Source organism: Phyllopteryx taeniolatus, chromosome 17 (genome assembly GCF_024500385.1).
Source record: "Phyllopteryx taeniolatus isolate TA_2022b chromosome 17, UOR_Ptae_1.2, whole genome shotgun sequence".
Lineage (NCBI taxonomy): Eukaryota > Metazoa > Chordata > Actinopteri > Syngnathiformes > Syngnathidae > Phyllopteryx > Phyllopteryx taeniolatus.
This window is the reverse complement of record NC_084518.1, coordinates 21765921-21786514: the sequence shown is the minus strand read 5'-3', so window position 1 is coordinate 21786514 and position 20594 is coordinate 21765921. Positions and strand designations below refer to the sequence as shown.

Sequence of the window (20594 nt, the reverse complement as noted above, 5' to 3'; positions counted from 1 at the left end):
AAACAATCTCATGAAAGGTGAATCAATACTTCCAAATTTTCGTACTTTTGACATGATGTCTCAGTGAGCAGGTGAACCTCATGTTGTCTCATGTTCAAATTATTTGATACTTCAATAATACACATTTTCATTGTTTTTTTGTTCTTGCTTTTTAAAAAAAAACCTTTTATCATGAGTCGAGCATACTCATTAGAACTGCTTCTAAAGTTGGACTTTGATCCTGTTTTCTTTTACCGACCAATTAAATAAACAACAAACAATGAGCCCATTAAAACAAGCAGGTTTTGCATGATGCTGTTCTTTTCTTTTTTCTAATTTTACCCCGAGAGGCCAAAAGAAGGTTTTTTTTGGTGTTCTATTCTATTTGAATTCTCCACTCACCTAGCTGCTACACTAATCTTAGCAGCCTTAATTACCACTTCTTTCTGACCTTATTAAGAACTAATATGGAGAAAAGTACTGATGTGGTAACCCTTCAGTCAAGCACAGTTATTACACTGAATACAATTTGAATATATTTGTTATGAGAGCGACTCAGCGGAAAGAAAAATCAAATTAAGAAGTTGAGTCTATTCCTTCGAGACATATCGCTGAGCTCAACCTCCCATCAATAAGGGATCAATCAAAGATTTGGATATTTTCACTTCTTAAAATGGACTAATGGACAAAAAAGGGGGAAAAAAAAAAAAAAAAAGGTTTTCCCATTTCTCTCGACAGAACTATCATCCATTTTGTTATTGTCTGAAAATCAGGCTTTGAAAGAAAAGTGAAATTAAAAGACCTTGCTTTCGGTTTATCTGAAAGCAAATGTCAGAAATTCATATCAGTCATAAAATCCTCTGAGGCTCGTTAATGTGCAGAATATTGTTTCGTGCATAACTGCTACAAAGTCAGCTAAAAGCTAAAGCGAGTATTTTTTAATACTTTATATACCACCACAGTGGATTTGAAATCAAGCAGAAAATGTCATTGTAGATCTTTCACAAAAATATAACATTAATCAATAAGGAATGAGATCTTTTTAAGCGGAGTACCTTGACATTGTATAATCATTCTTTTTCAGACTTGTATGTAAATGACTTTGCAGTCAATGACTGCCTGAAATCTGGAGCCCATGAACATCCCTAAATTCAGAGCATACTCCCTGGATCATTTGAAATTATGAAATGAAAACAAAATATGCACTTGATGCTTATTTGTGCACTAAGTGAAATCATGTTCTATTGGGTTGAGATCAGTTCTCCGTAGATCTTTAAATAATAATAATAATAAGAATCATAGCTTGCATTTCTGTAGCGCCAAGGCTGCTTTACACTTTCAATTTGAAAAATAGTCCGGTTTACGGTGCACTCAATTTTGCCTTCATTCAAAGCTGCTCCGAATACGCTTTCTGATCAAATGTTCTAATTCATTAAATTGAACAATATAAGTCAAATGTAGTTGAGTATTAGCGCAGGGCAGATTCGGAGTGCTTAAGAATCTGCAAAGGCATTCATCTCGATGACGAATGGTGATTGGCAATAACACAGCACAGGGGATTACAGTAACATCCTGGGATTTCTTTGGGCTACAAAATTCATGTCTTTTCCCCCTGAAAATAAAATCCCGACTAACTTATTATCAAAATGACACTTCTCCAAGGGCATACTGGAGACGTATTCAAACAAATGTGACACAGCCAAGAAAGTACAGACTTTCCGTGTGCACCGAAGGGACTGAGTCTTTTCTCTTTTGAAGCAAAGAGCCGCCATCGATTGGGGTGACGAACAGAGACAGAGACAGAGACGGAGACGTTCACACTTCATCAACTTGTTTTTTCTTTTTGGGGGGAATTATTCAAAATGCAAAGAGGAGTTGAACTGGCTCGGGTTCATTTCATCTTATATGTTGAAAAAAAGGAGGGCAGGACAGCACGGTGCTGCGGGTGGAACAGCGATGAGACTCGACACCTGACACCTAACTAACTACAGCCCGGGAACATTTGTACACTTTTGGGACCTGGAAACGGAACGGAGTAGGAGTAGAAACCCAAAATAATGAGCTCCATTCGTGTACATTTGACCTTGTGACGCAGAAATGTACTCCAGCTGTACCCACAGCCAGACATTGCGTTGTGCTCACTCACCCTCCTCTGTTGGTACGTAGATGTTGAGGTAGAGGCAGTCCTCGCTCTGGTTCTGAACGTAGGTGGCTGCGGCATCCAGATTGTCTGTGAACCACACGGGCAGCATGATCTCAGGTAAGACCCCGTGCACATTTTGGGGACACACGGGGGCAAAGTGGGTGGCGTTACGGATCTCCTGCCAGGAGCCCGGAGCCTCGGGCGGCTGGAAGCGGCGCTCGCCGATGGGCGCGGTGGCGTAGGGTACTCCCAAGTATTGTTCCACGGGACCCAAGATCTCGTTGTTGAGCTCCTTTCTGACGCCACGTATTTTTCCATAGCCTGTGGATACTATCGGGGTTTTGTCCACTCGCTGACACGAGGAGAGGGTCAGGTGTAGTACGAGCCCCAAGAGCCAAACCCGACAGGGCTTAGCATTCCTCTGAGGGCTACGTGGACCATTCCCACCAAAGCCTTGGTGGCTGGCAGCATTGAGAGGAAAAAACAACATGTCCAAAATAAAAGCTCCTTTAGTCATCTCAATAAGACATCGGCTCGATGATTACAGATTCACAGTCGTAAAGGAGAGCCAAGGCAAAAAGAGGATGTTTGTGAGGGGACGGGTTCATCGTTTTCCTTGGCTGGCACGGTGCTGAGGTGCTCTTGGTAGCATTCTCGTTTGAGCCGGTAGGCTCGTCTGTCTCCCTCTTTGGATCTCTCGATGGGTCCGACGCTGCGGTCGGGAAGCCAATTGCACCTACGAGACAGGAAGGGTTCAAGGAGTCAGCGCATGAGAGTCACGCAAACATTTGGAAAACGCGAATCAGAGCAATCTTTGTGAAAAGGACAATTTGGCCCGAAACCTGTCGTTGCGTGTTAGGTGAAGAGCAATAACCACAAGCCAACAGGAACTCGCAGGATGTTGTGCCAGGCGAGCAGGAATGTTCTAATGTGAAAACGTCTGCTCCGAGACAAATCGGCCACATTTGCAAAAGACTTTTCAAGTTGCCGTTTGTCCTGTTTTGAGCGCTTCCCTCCGTGCTAGGCAGTGTGTGTTCACGTGAGCGCGCGTGGTCGTCTGTCTCGATATGTTGCCTGCGACTGACGGCGGACCGGTCCAAGGTCTGGTCTGCCTTTCACCCAAAGGCTCCAGTTATTTATGATGCTGACCGGGATCAAAACTATGAAAAATGGATGGATGTGAACAGCCAGAGGACATTATCTTTTGGATGTTTACGTGCACTTACCACCATTACATGTGATTTTATAATATTGTTTTAAGTCTCCAAAATGATGGTGGGGAAAAATGACCAATAGAAGAATTGCTAAATAACCTGATCAGTTGCAGCACAATTCAAATCTGATGAATGCTATTCTTCAGAGCAGCGACTCCAATCCAAAGAAATGAATTCTTCCATAAGCTTATCCTTACACGGCTTGCAGTTGTGCCGCAGTCTATCCGAGCGGACTCCAGGAGAGAGGCGGTCTGCGCCCCGGACCGGTTGCCAGCCAATCGAAAAGAAAAGAAACAAGTCGAACAAATAAAAGCATATAAATACAGCCCGTGTCGGTTCCTTTCCCTCACAACTCAGTTCAGTTGGTTCTTGCTCACACATTATTACAGACGAATGGGCAGCGCTTATCTCACTCTGGCTTCGGAGACAGAGCCGTTTAGGTGCGATAAAGGCTTTATGCGGTACTCACATTTGCTTGAACGCCACATGATACGTCCATCCTGTTCAACACCACAATATCCCCTTTTCCCCTGCCATGCCGCACACACGAGGGATGGCAGTGAAATCAAGCCGAAAGATGGCGCGCAGCGCTACAGGAGGCTCGAATTAGTGATGTGACTGCAAATCCGTCTCATTAGGAAAACCAGAAACGAGCTTTCTGGGAAAAAAATATATATATATATATTTAGTGGACTAAAGGCCACTTGAGTTACTGTCATGGACCCTCGGTGGTTGTCAAGACAACCAGGAACCTCTTTTAGTTCGTACAAGGCTAACTAACAATATCTTTTAAAAATGGATTCTTCCAAAAAGAAAATCCACTAATTGAATGTTCTTGAGGAACCTGAATAAATGACTAAAGGAAAATGCAACAATTGCATGAAATGAAAAAATAAATGAACAACAAAATACACAATTCTGCAATATCAGCAACCTGACTTCTCAAAGGTCACTGTGCAAATCGAGGAATTCTAGTTCCGCACGTTAACCTACTTTAGAACAATCACGTATGCAATGACAAGAAATGGATGTCACCTGAACATGATTTTGTTCTTTGGATGCTTGTGAACAAAATGCCGAGCACGCAATCGGCATGCTGAACAATTGAACGCATCCGAGATTTTTAAATAAGTAGTTGCATCAAACCAATGTTTAACCTTTTTCTTGTACTGCGTTTAGCGTTACATTATCTACATTATCATTGTAGCCTACATACACCGTTCCCCCCCCTCAGCATAATCTACTGAACAAATACAATTTAGGTCAAGGTCAGAGCACCTTTAATAATTCCAGTAGGATTTCAACGCTAGCTGCACATTTACAACATTTGATAGCGTCGAATGTCTGATTGTTTCCTGTTGTGTTCCCGAAATGGACTGGCAATGATGGGGCACACATTTCAACAAGGCATTGATGTTCCATGATGGCAAAGTCTATTGTCATCCCAAATTGGTGTATTCGCAACCTTTTCCGTGCCGCTTTGAATGGCAGTCACTTTCCATTCCGAACATCCGTTTTTGTCAACCGTCCGTGGGCTGAACTGGCACTAAACTTCCATCTTTGCACATTAAATGGAATAAGCGGACACCCAAATCCCCTGACTGCTGTAAGATTCTCTGGTACTGCTTTATAGAAATGGTGGCGCTGTCAGCTGAAGCTGCGCGAGAGGGTAATATCTCCCGGTGACTGGGACACTTTTATGCCCGTGTATAAATGGAACAGTCAAAGTAGTTTGGGAACAACTTTGCAGAACGGGAGTGTCACGTGAAAATTGCTTTGTTTCTGCAACGAATGGTCAAACCGCACGCACTGTTGTCACAGCGGCTTTGTTCTCCTCGTCAAACAATGTTGAGCAAGAAAATGGCTTCGAGTATGGAGAAGTGCAGCGTGACATCATATTTTATATTCCCAAAAGCTACATCTTGAAGTTTTGTGACATGGAGCCCTAATATTTTAGACTTGAAGGAGTGCTCTTGGGCAACATCATAAAGTTTGAAGAAGCTTTTCAGGCAGGTAGGTGCAAGACCAGCGGGAGAGCAGGACAGCGGTGGCTGAATAACATGTCAGATACGTTCTAAAAAAAAAGATTTCTTTTAAATGGGACTTCCTATCCCGGCTTTAGCCAGTTTGCTTATCCCGAAAGAGCCCCAATTTTGCTTGACATTCAAAATGACTGAAAACGTGTTTTAGCTTGATGTGAAGTGTGGTATTTGTCTGCGTCAGACTGTATTGATTGAAGACTTACGGGAGACACAATGTGCATTGTGCAAAACATGCACAGTTCCCAGCTGTCAATACAACGATGACATTATTCAGGCAAAATGCACTGTACAAGCATAAGGATAAAGGTTACAGTGCACTTGCAACACTCCTTGAAATGACTCATGTTTTGATAAATGGATAATAATGTGAGAACCCCAAAAAGTGGCTATTCGCCTATTAGATTCTTTAAGCCCACAAATAAAAGGTTATGGTATCATTTATGATCGAAATTATGCAGCACGGAGACTGAAGTCCTTGAAGGCAAGGGAAGGGGCTGCAGGGGCTAATAGGCAAAGATTTGGCAGACTTGATTCATTTAGCTTGTAAACATAACTTCGTTTGATCCCTGCTGAGAGGATACTGGAGATACGCAGTCATATTTTCTTTCAAGATGAGGTTATAAAAACAATGAGTCAACAGAATGATTAAGGTCGCTGCACGCACACAGAGCGACTTAAAACGCAACTTTGAAAAAATGAAGGGATTCGACGGGGGGGAAAACACGCTGTACACTATACAGGCAAAAGGAGTGTCACACAATTCAATTGAGAAGTATTATTATTATTGAATTATTCAGAATAACAAGACAACAGCACGCTTTCAACTTTGTGCGACTAAAACGTCGTCGTGCAAGAAACTGAGAGCCCTGACCTCAACAGTGTCAAACGCATTTGCTCTGAAGTCGACCAGCAACTGCAAGTCCGGACTTTGTGTGCTTCTGGATAGGTGGACCAAAAGAATCCCCACATGCACACTCGAAATAATTGACCGAAGTCTTCCCACGTGCCTTGCAAGTTGTTTTAACTGAATCAAAGTGGATGCCTCCTCTGTTGTGTTCTGTTAAAAGCAGTCAAAATATGAGAAATATGAATATTATACACCTTTGTTTTTGCTCTTATTTTCTCATGAGCTGAACTCAGAACAACCCAAGACTTTTTCTAGGGAGACAAAAGACCTTTTCTCTCAAATATCATTCACAAGTCTGTCTAAACCTGTGCCTGTGCCTGTGGCGAGGTAATCCATCCACCGCGCAGGTGCGGCACATCGAGATGCTGATTATTGCACAGGTGTGCGTTAGGCTGCCCACAATAAAAGGCCGCTCTTGAACGTGGGAAGGGGCTCTTTGGTTACGCAAGCTGATCGTACCAGCAGGTGTTTGGATGTTTTGGGTCTCAGATGCCGCTTGCGGGGTCACGCCTCGGTGTGGTTACACACGCTCTCCGGTTGGATGTATTGGCCAATTCTTTGAAACAGCTTCGGAGGCGGCTTATGGTAGAAAACCCAAGATTCAATTGGAGGGCGGCAGCTCTGGTGTCAGAATGCCAGTTGCATGCTTGTTAGAAACTCGGGACATTGTGCTGTGTGATAAAACTGCACATTTTAGAGCGGACTTTTATTGTCGGCAGCCTCAGGCAAACCTGTGCGATAATCATGCTGTCTAATCAGCAGCTTGACATGCAACACTTGTGTGGTGGATGCAAGGAGAGGTGCTCACTAACACACATTGAGACCGATTTGTGAGCAGTTTTTGAGAGAACTAGGCCTCTTGTTTGTGTACAAGGGGACAAAAAATCTTGCATCTCCAAGTTCAACTCCAGAAAAATGGGATCAAAAACAAAAGGGTTTGCATTCATATTTCTGTTCAGTATATTTACAGCTGACCCCTGTAAACCACATGATCCCCTCACAGGATACGCGGATGGATGGTGAGAGAATGGCGTAGTTTGCCAATAGCACGTTACATTGTCCTGTTACTTTTGGATTTTGGGTTTGTAAATTCCAATGGCTCTGGCACAAACACGACGACGCGCCACCATTTGCGCTCCAGTCGAGTGCCTGCGGTAACATCCACGAAAAAATGATGAAAGGAAAAACAAGCGCACTGTCGCTCTTCCAATACAAATCTGGATAAAAGCAATCGTAAAATAGTGGAGCTACATGCTTTTCACTCCAGGTATCAACTGGGTAAACTTACAGTAAATGTGCTGAGATCTCAGTGGCTAATCCATTTTGCAGTGGAAGAGCTGGAGGTGAGATTGTGCTCATTAGACACAGGACTCACTCCAGGATCATTTATGGAAATCGTTCCAAGAAGCCTCAAGTCAGGCACGCTCACACAGTCGGACCCATCATTATCTCTATCTTTTGGCGTGGGGCTAGCATGAATGTGATCATGAGAATGGCTTTCTAGTGATCAAAATGAGTGTGTGTGCATGTGCGCGTGTGTACAGTCTCGTGCCACACTAATTCATGAAGCGCCATATAAAAATGGTTAGCTGTGCCGCTTGTCTGTCACAACACTCGTAGTTCGAGTGAGCGGTTCGATCGCATCATCTCATGCTCGAAGGCATCTTGAGGACTCGATAACACGGCCCGGCCACGATGACGATGATGTTTGAGTCGCGCTGTTGCTCCTTATTCCAAATAACGATAATGACGGAGATGCTAATCTTTTTTCACACTCGGCACCAAAATGCGGGCAAGGGAAAACACTGGAGAAACACAGTGAGGCGATAAAGGCAGTCCATATTGGCATGTCTGGAGGGGTGCAATTTAAAAGGAGATTTACAGGATGACATTGAATTAACTAGCTTACGATCCTCGGGCAGGCATGTTCAATGCTAAGCCCCCCGAGCAAAACTGCAATCAGCTTTTATTCTTCAGTGTCGACTAAAGGAAAGTCAAAAAGAGACTTAGGATCTCTGGCTGATTGGAAATTGATAAGTCTGTATGTAGCGACGTGCCCGACACTGGCCTACTTTACACATGACCATTATAATGTGGCAACACCGAGCGAGAGGCCCCCAATCCCCTCCCAAAATTGCACCATACTTGATCTAATCTCTGGCTTGAAGCACAGAGATGCGTTGACATACTAAAGCTCTGTCTTCTTTCCATTTTGGAGGTCAAATAGGACAAAGAACACTCGATGCCTACAACATCAGTTGAATCCATTGAGACCCAGTGGAGAAGCTACGTCAAATAAGTCTAACGAGAAGAGCATTCTGCAGCAGGCAGACTTCACCCAGGGTCAAACTGTTAACTAAAGCGAACGCAATCGTCAAACACCATATTGGGTTTGTTTGGCCCGACCGCGTTGTAGCTCCGGGCAATTTCTGCCACCATCGGCATGCACTCGGTGTGAGTGTAACGCAAACGAGAAAAAGTCAAAACGCCCTAATTCGGAAATGTAGCACCAAAATATAAATCAAGCGTCCGGAGCGTCCATTTTTCAAGTCATTGACGTCAACGTGAACTGCGACTGACGACGGGGTTGTGCAAGAGTGCGCCGAAAAGCAAGTGAGACAAAAGCAAATTAGCAACACTCTCATTAGCATTTGTGTCAGTGAAGTCAACTGTTCAGAGTTCAAAGGAAACCAAATATTTACTTTTCCAACCGTACATGCACTGACACACCAACATTTGATATAAATATGCCAATGTACAATGCCCTCCCCCCCTCTGAAAAGAAAAGCACAAAATCATAACTGTAGTGGAGTGAATGTATATGCAGTAAGAGAACCGTGCATTTCAATGGAACCGCAGACATATAACAATCCAATGATGCTTATCAAAGATTCTATCTTTGCAAAGTTAATAATGCTCTTTTTTTTTTTTAATAAACACGTTCAGAGAGATATTGATTTTGAGAATATTTTAGTTACAGTGCTGCTCTAAACTCAGCACGCTGACATCTAAACGGAGCGTCTGTCCTAACAAGGAGGAAAGAGACTTACAGTGGTGAGGTCAGAGGCAAAGAAATGCAGCGCGAGTGTGAGGTCAAATGAGGAGAGAGGCGAGGCTCGCTACAAAAAAAGAGGAGTAGGAGCAGATGTCAGCGGGAAAGCGAGAGGAAAAAACAGGCTAAATGGACGTGTGTGCAGGAATGAGGTCGGCACGCATGGTTAAGTGGTTTGCTGAACGTCAAGTTACAGCCCTGCTGCCCTCCACCATACCAATTGTCTTTTGTAAATACAGCGGACGCAAAACGTCTACTCACCAAGTTGAGGCCAATGTAACATTGCGCAGTCTTTGAACATTTAACTCAGTGATTCTTTCGCATATCACGAGAGGGGACCTGTGCACCACTAGTGGTACTCCTACCACACTTGGAGAACCGCCGCATTGAATGTGATTGGTCAATTCTGAACGCAGCCACGTCCCAGTTATAAAAGGGGTGTGCGCAGTTGCGCAACCACAACTTTGTTTTCCCCAATTCAGTTTGACAGATTTTAGGCCACAAAAAGTTTTCAAATGACTTATCTTGGTCTTATTTTTAAGATGACAAAAAAAAACAACAACAACCAGGCATTAGAACAGGGGTGTGCAGACTTTTTATAAGAGCAAATGACACATGGAGTAATATCCAGCATGGCTCTGCTGGCATTTGGGAATACATTTTCTTTAAGATATCAAACTTGATTCAAACAAACAGATCCAAGTAGCAATTAAGTCGACAAGAGTTGTTCTTTTTCCATCACAAATCCATTTGAACAAAAAACAAACCACTGCAGCCTTTAATAACCTGAACCTGTCAGTCAGGTTTTGTTTTTTTTGAGATCTAAAAATGTTCCTCCTTTGTATGTTTTCTTATTGTATATTTTCAGCTCCTTCGTCACACATCAAGGTGCCTAAGTGACTCATGGTGACTCATTATTTATTTGTTTATATGTTAAGAAACACCTCAAAATATGGCTGCCAAGTCTTTTTGTATGATACTAATAAGGAGGCAGATAAAGAAAAATGCATCATACGGGTATTTTTCTGTGTAACTGTGGTGCAGTATTGTGTAAATATGGAAAGCAATTCCCTTGTGTGGCCGTTCGACACGAGCCATTCAGACGCCCTCTCGTGATATTGGCCAACACCTCCCACGGCCTCAGATAAGCTTGACAAAGGTAAATAAACAACACAAATACCGTAAGCTAAATAGGAATTGTTGATTGCACAATTTTTAGAGAGAATTTGCATTTTCCCTTGTTGAATATTGAATGTCGCTTGACAAGTTCTATTGTTTATCTGCACCATAGAGCAAGAAAAGCCAGTGCAAACATGTTGCTTGACCAAATGCGTTTCAGTCGGACAGATGATTCGAATCATTTTTCAAATGAACGCCAGTAGAGTTTATACGGTACATTTTAATGACGTTAAAATGGAAGTTATTGGCAATAAAGAACATACACCAAACCAGACAGGACTTCAAATTCATGCACTGGTTTGTCCCGTTTTGGAACTTTTAATAATGAATAGTCCATTTATAAAAGATATCATGCATGACAGAATTTAGATGCATAACCACTGAGTTGAACAAATTGTGAGGGGGAGTGAAAAGCTTTGTGTGATTTTTGGCCGACAGGTGAAATGTGTGGATCCTTCATTCGTTCCAATTTCCATTGGCAATCCAAAATGGCAAAAATGAAAAAGGCGATGATTATGTTGTTCTTTCTTTCATAATCTAACACAACAACAAAAATACCAAATTGAAAAATGGCTCGCAGGACCAAGGACTGAGTTTGATTTCGATATTGAATTGATTGAGTGAACCAGAGGTTTGGTAACGATTGGTTAGCCTGTCCGCTGTCACAATCAGAGCGGACCACCACTGTGATCCAGCAAATGAACGCCTTCTCTGTTCCGCTTTCGTGCACCCCTAGAAGGATTCTTCCGGAATCCTACGAGTCTTCGAGACGGGTCTGCTTGATCCCAAAACTAATCCAAATATAAGCAGTACCTTTTCCTTTTTCATTTTTTGATTTCAGATTGCCAATTGACGATGGCGAGAACAAATGATACTCACATGATGTTACTGTACCCCTTGCAGATGCACTCCATGAATTACGCTGCACTTTATTAAGTACGCTCCAAGCAAACTAATTCAGTGAAGTGTAAGAAATATGTTCATATTTTTCTTCTCTTGCAATGCACACATATCTTGACTAGAAATACACATTTCTGTGATTGCATTATGCTCTTTAGTGCTCTTTAATTCTCTGAATTAGGATCAACTATAACATTAAACAATAAGGACATGACCTTTTCCTTTTTATTATCTTTAGATATGCATGCTCTCAAAACTTTTATGGATATTTTTGATGAAACTCAAACATATTTTTCACAGCATGAATGGTCAGCACTTTTTATGATGTCATTGCCGAAACAAATCACCTCGGCGCATCAGTCGTTTCATTCTCGGAATGTAATTCAACACAACTTTATCTCATTGGGATCGGCCTCACTTTTCAAGATTTCAATTTGAAAGACGTTCTCCAGCTTGATCAATGTCATTGAGCTCAGATGACTGAAAAGAAAAAGAATAATAATTGGGAAGAAAGCCCCACACACAATGTCTTTGTCTCGTGTTCACCAAGTCTGCAGCTATGGCGTGCATTGAGCACTTATTAACTGTTTGTCGGATGCCATTATTTCCCCCCCCCCTCATAGTTCTGACTGTGGTGTGACAATGAGAGCAGCATAACAAGTGACATAACCCGGTCCGCAGTGCCTTCTCAACCTTCATAAAATCTTGCTGTCCCTGACCGTAATGACAAATTCAATGAATGTGTTCGAGCCCTGTTATTTATTTAACAATGCTCAACAACATCAAGATGATGATTTATTGATTTCGCATCGTAATAACAAAATAAACCAAACAAATCATAATTACACTTGCATCTTTGAATAAGGGAGGTATTTTATCTGCATCGCGTGTGCGGTCAATGCACTTTGTTTAATACTTAGGGTCCAAAGTTGACTCGTTTTTCATCTACACTGTTATTCAATTATTATGTGTAAAGAATTTCAGTGAAATAAACACATGACATTATGTTTTTCATTATGTTGTTTCTCCGGTCTCTTTAGATCAATCAAACAAGTTTAATAATGAGTTTGCCAGGTGAGCCTTCCCATTAATTAGCAAGTCACATATTTTATGCATAAGGAGGGAAAATAAGGCCCCTGCAGCTGATGAAAAAGTCATTTTGGGTGCCTGACAAAATACGCTTCCTACCATGCGCTCAAAAAGTAACGAGCCCAACTTGATGAATTGATTTTTTTTCCCCCGAAATTTTGAGTTTGTATTTACTTATAAATACTCGATTGAAGGTTTTTGTTTTTTTTTTAAGTTACTTTTAGGCATGTTCTCTTCCTGTCAGCCATTTTGGAAATAACGTCTTTGTTGGTTGCCCGTCAGAAGCAGAGAGAGCTGTGATTACATTCCGTGCTTTGGAAGGTGAACCACCACTCAACATTTTCAAAAAGTTTCCAAAATGTGTACGGGTTGAGGGTCATGGCAGACCCCAGCACTATTCCCCGGGATTAATGGCCGAAGATGGTTGGCACCTCCTTTGCTTGTCACGGAGGTCACTCAAAGCAGGCTCTTGTACTTTGCCTTTGATCCTGGACACCCACTTTTGGGAAAATATTTCGAGGTGGTTCCCCTTCCAAAGCAAGAAATTGAATTACGGCTCTCGGCTTCCAAAATGTCTAACAGGAAGAAATGTGAAATCTGTGCATGCTGTGGGTATGAAGGAGAAAAACCCCATGGTGTGGCCACCGTCATCTCTTGACCTCAACCCTTTTGAGAACCTGGAGAGCATTTTTCAAAGGAAAATCTATGAGGGTGCACAGCAGGTCACCTCCAATCAGCACCTCAGTGTCGGAAAGCACTTTTAATGGATCATGGAAGTTGCTAAAGTGATATCATAGAAAGGTCCCTATGTTAATGTCACTTGATCACCAACGTCTGTTGATTTTTGTTTTTTAAAATATCATCTCCATGTCATTGTTTTTTTAAACAGTCGTTCAGAACGATTTGGAACACTGTATTTTCAGTCATTTTGCACACACAAAAAGTACATTTGGGGCAAAAATAAACATTCCAAATATTACAGGTGCTAATATAATTACGAATGGTCACTATGTTGTATTCTCAGTAAAACACCCTAACTCCGAAATGGAATAAAAACAGCATATGCCTAATCATTTGGAACAGCATGTATTAAAGATGACTCCTGCTTAACTGCGTCATACCCAAGCACTTTTGACCGACATTCCATTTCAGAAGAGGCATCTTCATGTGCAAAACTATTCCAGCAACCACAAAACAAGCAGCTTCTGAAATTTCAATGTTGCCTTAAGAGGCCTGTCATGTTGAACCGAGAGCATACCTTGAAAGATGGGATGAGCTTGCTGCCTTGATGATGAGTAGAAGTAGAAGTAGAGCACCAAAACTTGCGTGTGATGTATTCTGCTTAGATGATTTGGATACCAAATGTGGCAGGTTTTTTTTTTTCCTCCTACCACTCTTGAGGGGAGTTGAATAAGATGGCATGATATTTTAACATGACATTTGGTGCGACTGCTTGCACTGCTTCAAATACACGCAGCACACTGATATTGTTGGAAAGAGAAGCCAAGTATCTTTGAGTCAGACAATCCAAAAAATATTTTTTAGAAAATCAGACTGGAGCTCAAACATATCCTGTAGAACTGTTGTTCTGACAAACAGCAACAGAAAAATAAAAATAAATAGATGGATTTTGTGGCTTAGCGGCACACACAAAACAATAGCATTGTGTTCCACCAATCATGAACGACTCATTAATGCACACGTCTCTTTTCACTGTGGTTAGACAGTAAAGGTTTCACTCGGAGACCTGCTTTCGACAACAACAGTTTCGTGTTTGCCATCTCCAAATCACCGTTGTTGTTGTGGAAATGAGTGAGCAAACAACAGTTTTCAAAAGCGGTAAAGGTAAAGGTAACGGACCCCAAAATGGGAAATCTCTTAAGGTTTTGAAATAGATTCTGGTTTAAAGCACTATACGTGTACAGTCATGCATGAATGTATAAAAAGACACACTTTTTTCCCCCCCTGACTGTTATGAGACTAAACGTTTCCTGTTTTAGGTCAATTAGGATTACCAAAATGATTTCTATTTGCTAAATGCCAGAATAATGAGAGAAGGATTTATTATTATTATTATTATTTTTTTTAGACAAATATAGGCTATAACTAATAGACAATACAGCCATGGCTAAAAACATTGGCAGTATTTTTAGCCATGACTGTAAGTATCAAGGTTGTTGAGAGCTAGCGCTGGGTTTCTTAATGATATCAAGTCACTCTGAAGCTGTGTCATTCAAGGGGTCTGCATGATCTGCCAATTGATATTACTGCTTCTGTTATGGCTTGTATATACATGCGCAAAATTTCCCTGCCCCATAAAATCTAGAGCATCAGGCCATCTCATTTGTTGTAGGCGTTGAGCTGAAATACAACTTTGTGCAAGAGCTTTGCTTACTAGTTACCGGAGGAACTGTATGGAAGACGAGAAGAAATAACACACACACACACACACACACACACACACACACTACTATGAGGAGGAGTCGGTCAAGTGGCACATCTGGTGACAGGGTTAATCTCCAAGAGACAGTGAAGCTGACTAGCAAACTCAAATGTGACTACCGTTCAACTCAAACAGATTTGAAAATGGTGACGTCCACTTTTTGTTGACATTTATTTAACATAAAAAAAAACAACTGCTTGTATCTGGTTGGTGCTTGTATTTCTTGTACTATTGTTTTCATGGGTTTGTTTGGAAGCTCTTTCAATATCGTCAGTCTTAACAATTACACTAATTGTGTTTGCTGAGTTGCCTTTGCCGTAATGTGCCCGATTGCGTCTTGTCTTCTATACTGTAGCGGACGTACCAATCATTCAAGCCCCCTGAATTACACTCAGCAAATCCCAAGCTGCCTCTCTAATATAATCATCTATAACACATTTCACCCCCAATTAGAAGAAATTGATTTTGCTTAGCAGATCAGAGGTAATATTGTAAAAGTGCCCGGTTGTATGTGGGAGGAATATTTCTTTCTTTTTAACAAGATATGGGACTCTGTGTTTCACTTCAATTATTGTGTGGTTAAAGCACTTTTCAGGTGGCTCGGCATCAATGTGATCTAGCTTTACATTTGTCATTGACTCATCTACCAAATGTGCACAACTGGGGAAAGAGCATTCATTTGTCCTATTTACTACAGAGTCAACATAGGACACAAAATGAAGGGAGGGTTGAATGCCAACTAGTACAATACATACCACAATCAATTCTGTCAAAAGCAGATTATGGTCACATGTCTAACAGAAACCAGTTCATTTGTAACGAGTCAACCCCCCCCCTGCGTGATAATTAGAACAATTACAAGCTTAAAACAAATTGTCCTGTATGCGTATTGGGCTTGGGCATAATAATTGATTGATTCCTTTTTTAAGAAGAATTCTCTGTGGAATTGATCGTGACTAATCATGTCTTGAAGCAATTGAGGCAAAATTGAGTTTCAGCTCTTTGTTTGAAAATGTGCCGTAAACAAAAAAGAATGCCCATTCCTTATGATCTTTTCTTCTAAAATTCACATCATTTTTGAAATGAGAATAAAAAATGGATAGTTATTTTACCCCGTAGTATCACGTAGAACATACATTGCTGCCTGTGTCCAGACCTCACGGAAGAGATCAAATGTACTCCATTTATATTTAATGCAGAGTAGTGCGAGCACATTCGTGTCGGTCTGAATCATTTGTTTTTCATCGAGCCTCGTGGCCATGACGTAATTATGCACTTGTTGTTGGTGCCCTTTGAACTTTGCCTGTGACCTGACCGAGTAAAATCATTTCACCAGTTCTCTTGATCCATCGTGAGAAAGACACTTAAAAAAACGTTTTCATTGTAAAGCTTTATAACAAATCACAAACTTTTCTTTTATGTCTAATTTGCCTGATTTTTTTTTTTTTTTTTTTTTTTTTTAAATGGAACAAAGAAAAAAGAATATCAAGACGATTGTTTCCTGGTATGTCGATAAGTGGTGGGTTCCCACTATCGGTTTCCTATCAAAACAAACAGCACTGACTGTTCCATCTGAATGCCTTATCGAGATTGTGATAACTGCCCCCAAAAAGCTTTCATTATTTTGCAGGTGTTTGGTGCGATTTTCTTTCCAGGCATCATTGGTTCTGGTTTTACCTCATGGATGTTTGTTCTGTGATGTTGTTGAAAACAGGTTACGCAACGCGGTTACCATGGCGTTTGCACTGATGCTTCTCCGGCTTCACTTTGCTCGCACATAACGGGTCAGGTCAAGCGCTCCTACTTTTCTTCTCCTTGGTCGTGGCTTGACTGAGAGCTGGGCCATTCTAACCTGTGCATCTTCACACAGAAATGTACATTTCCAAATCCCCATCGCAGAGTCTGCACCATGAATTCAGCATATATAGTTTGCTTTTAAAAAGATCATGCAACATACAGTAGCTGGCAGAGACGGGGAGATGACGCAAGTCAAATACATTCAAGCATGTGGAAGGAACTTATTTTGCATTCATTGATAATTAGGTACACACAAACAAACTGTAATATTTTTAAAAATGTTCTTGACAGCCCAACAAGTGGTCAGACGAGGACTCTCGTAGACTTTCTCAATTCTTGACCGGCACTACGTGCGCACAATCCCGCAGACGTGTCGTTGAGTGACTGGCCCGCAACTCAGAGTGATGTGACATTTACTTCAGGGATGATGGGAGGAGGGGGTGCACCCACCAGCACGGACAAAAACAGCATTGCTATCATCCAGTCTCGCAGTCGCTGTATCACAACACTGGACAAGGCAAGATTAGCGGGTAAAACTGCATCCTTCTCTTCTCATGAAAGAATTTGCGAGAACCCAACTCTTTTTGACCTAAATGGAATAGAATCCTGATTGTTGAATCCTGGATCTGTCCCACCAGTAGTTTATGACAAAATGACTCGTGTCAAAAAGGTACAGCAAATACAGAAAATTGTGAAGAAGAAGAAAATGTCGTCCAGAATTGTAAGTCTGATACATTGGCATCATGAAATGTGTAACAATGTTTACTCGAAATAAGCAATTATCCACGCAAATGTCTCCTCTTGGACTATGTGACAAACATCATCTTCTCTTCCTAGGCAAAGTGACGTTTGTTTGAATTGTACGATTTTCTAGCAACAGGGGTATCGCTGCCCTCGTGCAAATTCCCTAAAAGTTACAAACATCCTACAATAACACGCTCCAAAATGGTGGCGCCCAGGGTGCTTTGTAAAAAATGCTTTGGAGTGAGCTCGGGGCAAAGCGAGATATTGTTACTTGATGCGGTCGACTGACATCAACTACCAATGGTCGTGTCCAAGAAGAAGCAGTAAAAATACATACGCATCAAAATAGTACAAACTATGCAGGATTGACGATTCGTTTGGGAAAACGAGGTTTGGATATTATGCTGCATCAAGCTAGTTGGTAAAAAAAGCCTGCCAAAAATATACTTTTCTACAAAGTAAATACGAGCTAATTTTGGTTGGGGACATTTGGAGGTCCTACTCTGTTAGTTGCGATTGGCATTTACGACTTTACGGTTTGCCGTCATTTAGGTACACTCGTTTAGCATTTTCGGGAATATCCTTTTCATAACAAATAGCTTTGTTTCATTTTCTTCCTCTCATACATAGCAACCATTTTAACAAACAAACTGATCAATGGATACCCTTTTTTGTGTGTGTTTTATGGACATTCAGCGCATAACAGCCAGCAGGGCAAGGAGCTAGGGCAGTATATTTTTTTTTTATACCGGTACATTTTTGTCTCGTAACAAGGCTCGTTGGTCCTAAAATTGAAAATTCCCATTAAACCGCGCAGTCATGCAGCATCGGAGAGCAGATACGTAACGGGCCCATTTCATCTACGGCCAAATCTAGGATCTGTGCCTTGTTTTGGGAAATTCGTGGCATTCTACAATCAATAGCAGTGCAAGGCAAAAGTATGGAGCGCAAAGCAAGCGAGCTGATGAAAATTTCAAGTCGGTGTCGTGTTCGCTGGTTTGTTTTGTACATTTAAACAACATTTGAAGCGTGGGAATGGAATTCAAACCTTGACATCTGACAAGGTTGCGCTCTCGTCTGTGTAAATAATCACTGTTAGTCAATCAATAATACAAGAAACTCTCAACTCGTGATGTGGGAGGGCAGATCGCGCACACGTCATTTTCCAGACACTTGCCACATATCATCCAAAGGAATTTCGGATCACATGACTTGTCTTCATGTTGTCACGCTGTTTGTTTAATTTTTTTTCATTTCTTCGAAAGGACACATTATATTATTAGCAGCACTGCTTTGAGAACCTTGAGGGTAAAGAAGATGCTTCCTGGATGTAAAGAAATCACGGAGATGCTAATAGTTCCGGGGCTTTTGGTTTGGTTGTCAAACTGCCTCAAGGGTTTTTTGGTTGTATATGTAATTTGTAATTATGAAGGTGCTGACTCTGGAGCAAATAAGAAGTTGATGGATGCAAGGTGAGTTGAAGAAAGCAACCTCTTGCATTGAAACAAGTAGCCCATCTTTCTGATTGAGAGAAAACATCTGAAATTGGAAATACGCCATTTTCATCAGTGACCTGTCAGAACAGAGGTCTTGTTGTCTAGCGTCAACCGAGCTCTGGCCGACCACCTCTGAATATTAACGGGGCCCCCCCCTGGGTCGTCGGCGAGTGTGCATTTAATTCCCTGTCTGGATCTTGTAGGACACTGGCTTTGTGTGTCTGTGCATGTCAATGTGTGTTTCCACTGTGTTGGATGTTTTCCACCGGAGAAGACATCACCATCACAAGTGAGATCATCTTGACAGCTTCTGATTGAGATGATCGAGATCTTTCGCAATGATTAAATCACGAGCATAATAGTTGCATAGCCGCACAATGGAGTTGGAAAGATTTGGATTGATTTATTGATTTTATTTTATTTTATTTTATTTTTTTTGGGGGGGGGGGGGGGGGGGGGGGGGGGGGGGGGGTGGAATGAGCAGGCATCGCCTTTTTTTTTCGCAGTCTATCGTGACCGCGACCGGGTAGCGGATGCATGCAAGCATAGCGGGCTGCTGCTCAGATGTGACACTTTATCAACAGGCGAGGCAGAGCTGAGGCTCCCGCGGGAAACGACACGCGACGTGACAACAAAGTCACAATTCCCATTCCCCCCCCCCCCCCCCCCCCCCCCCCCCCCGCCAAATGGTGCCAGTGCGTCAAGATGGACTACGTGCGCAATGTGCAAAGTCGCCAGCAGAGCATGAACATATCCAAGATATCTCACCGGGAGCTTGACGGTGCTCAACATACGTCTTACCTTCAGAAGACAGCGGCGGCGCCTTTCCGAGGATGGCGGCGGTCCCAAGCGTGCAAAAGTCCCTTTAGTATCCTCTGCTGTTGGGAACTAGGCCATTTCTTGCGCGGACGTGATTATTTCTCAGGAGAGTCACAGGCATTCGCACACCAGCACACCTTCCCCGGTTCCGTCCGGCGTCCTCCCCCCCCCCCCACCCCCACCACCCCCCCCAGAAAAAGCACAGCAGCCCCTTCTTCCCCCTCCTCCTCTCATTCCTCTCACACAACACGCTGATCTGCTTTAAGCTAGCGCATTATTATTATTATTACTTGAATGTTGAAATTCAGACGAGTGAATGATTCGTAAAAAAAAGAAAAAGAAAAAAAACAAAACAAAAACAAAACAACCCAAATGGAGGCGCAATGCAATAAGAGTCGAAACAGCGCGTTGTTTGCAGTCAACGCGGGGTTCTGTGTGTCCTCTCTGGTCCAATCATGATCCAGAACATCTGCTCCGTGCACCGGACCGACAAAAAATAATAATTATAATAACTCACATATGTGAAATAGACACCCCGCAAAAAAAGCTCCAAGCTCCTTTTTTCTTTTTCCTTTTGACGCGCTTGCGTGGGTCTCTCTCTCTCTCTCTCTCTCCCTCTCTCTCTCTCTCCCTCTCTTCCTCCCTTCCGAGGTACCGGATCCTCAACAATACTGGATCAGTGTGACAACGCTGTGCTGTTCGTGGCTTTCGAATGCACATCTGAGGAGGCAGCGGTCAGTTGCTGCATGCGACGAAGAGGCTCGCAATCGACGCGCACGCGCCTCTCGCG

General features: G+C 42.2%; 1 protein-coding gene across 1 annotated transcript in view; it reads right to left on the bottom strand.

The window, feature by feature from the left end:
• The window catches only part of nlgn2b (neuroligin 2b), a 53381-nt gene extending 33404 nt beyond the window's left edge, over window positions 1-19977 (bottom strand). The window contains exons 1-2 of the mRNA XM_061751394.1: window positions 19787-19977; window positions 2126-2858 (exon numbers count right to left, since the gene is read on the bottom strand). Of these exons, the coding sequence (XP_061607378.1) occupies window positions 2126-2639 (514 nt within the window). The 5' untranslated portion in view covers window positions 2640-2858; window positions 19787-19977. The remainder of the gene's footprint in view (window positions 1-2125; window positions 2859-19786) is intronic.
• Window positions 19978-20594: the final 617 nt, after the last annotated feature.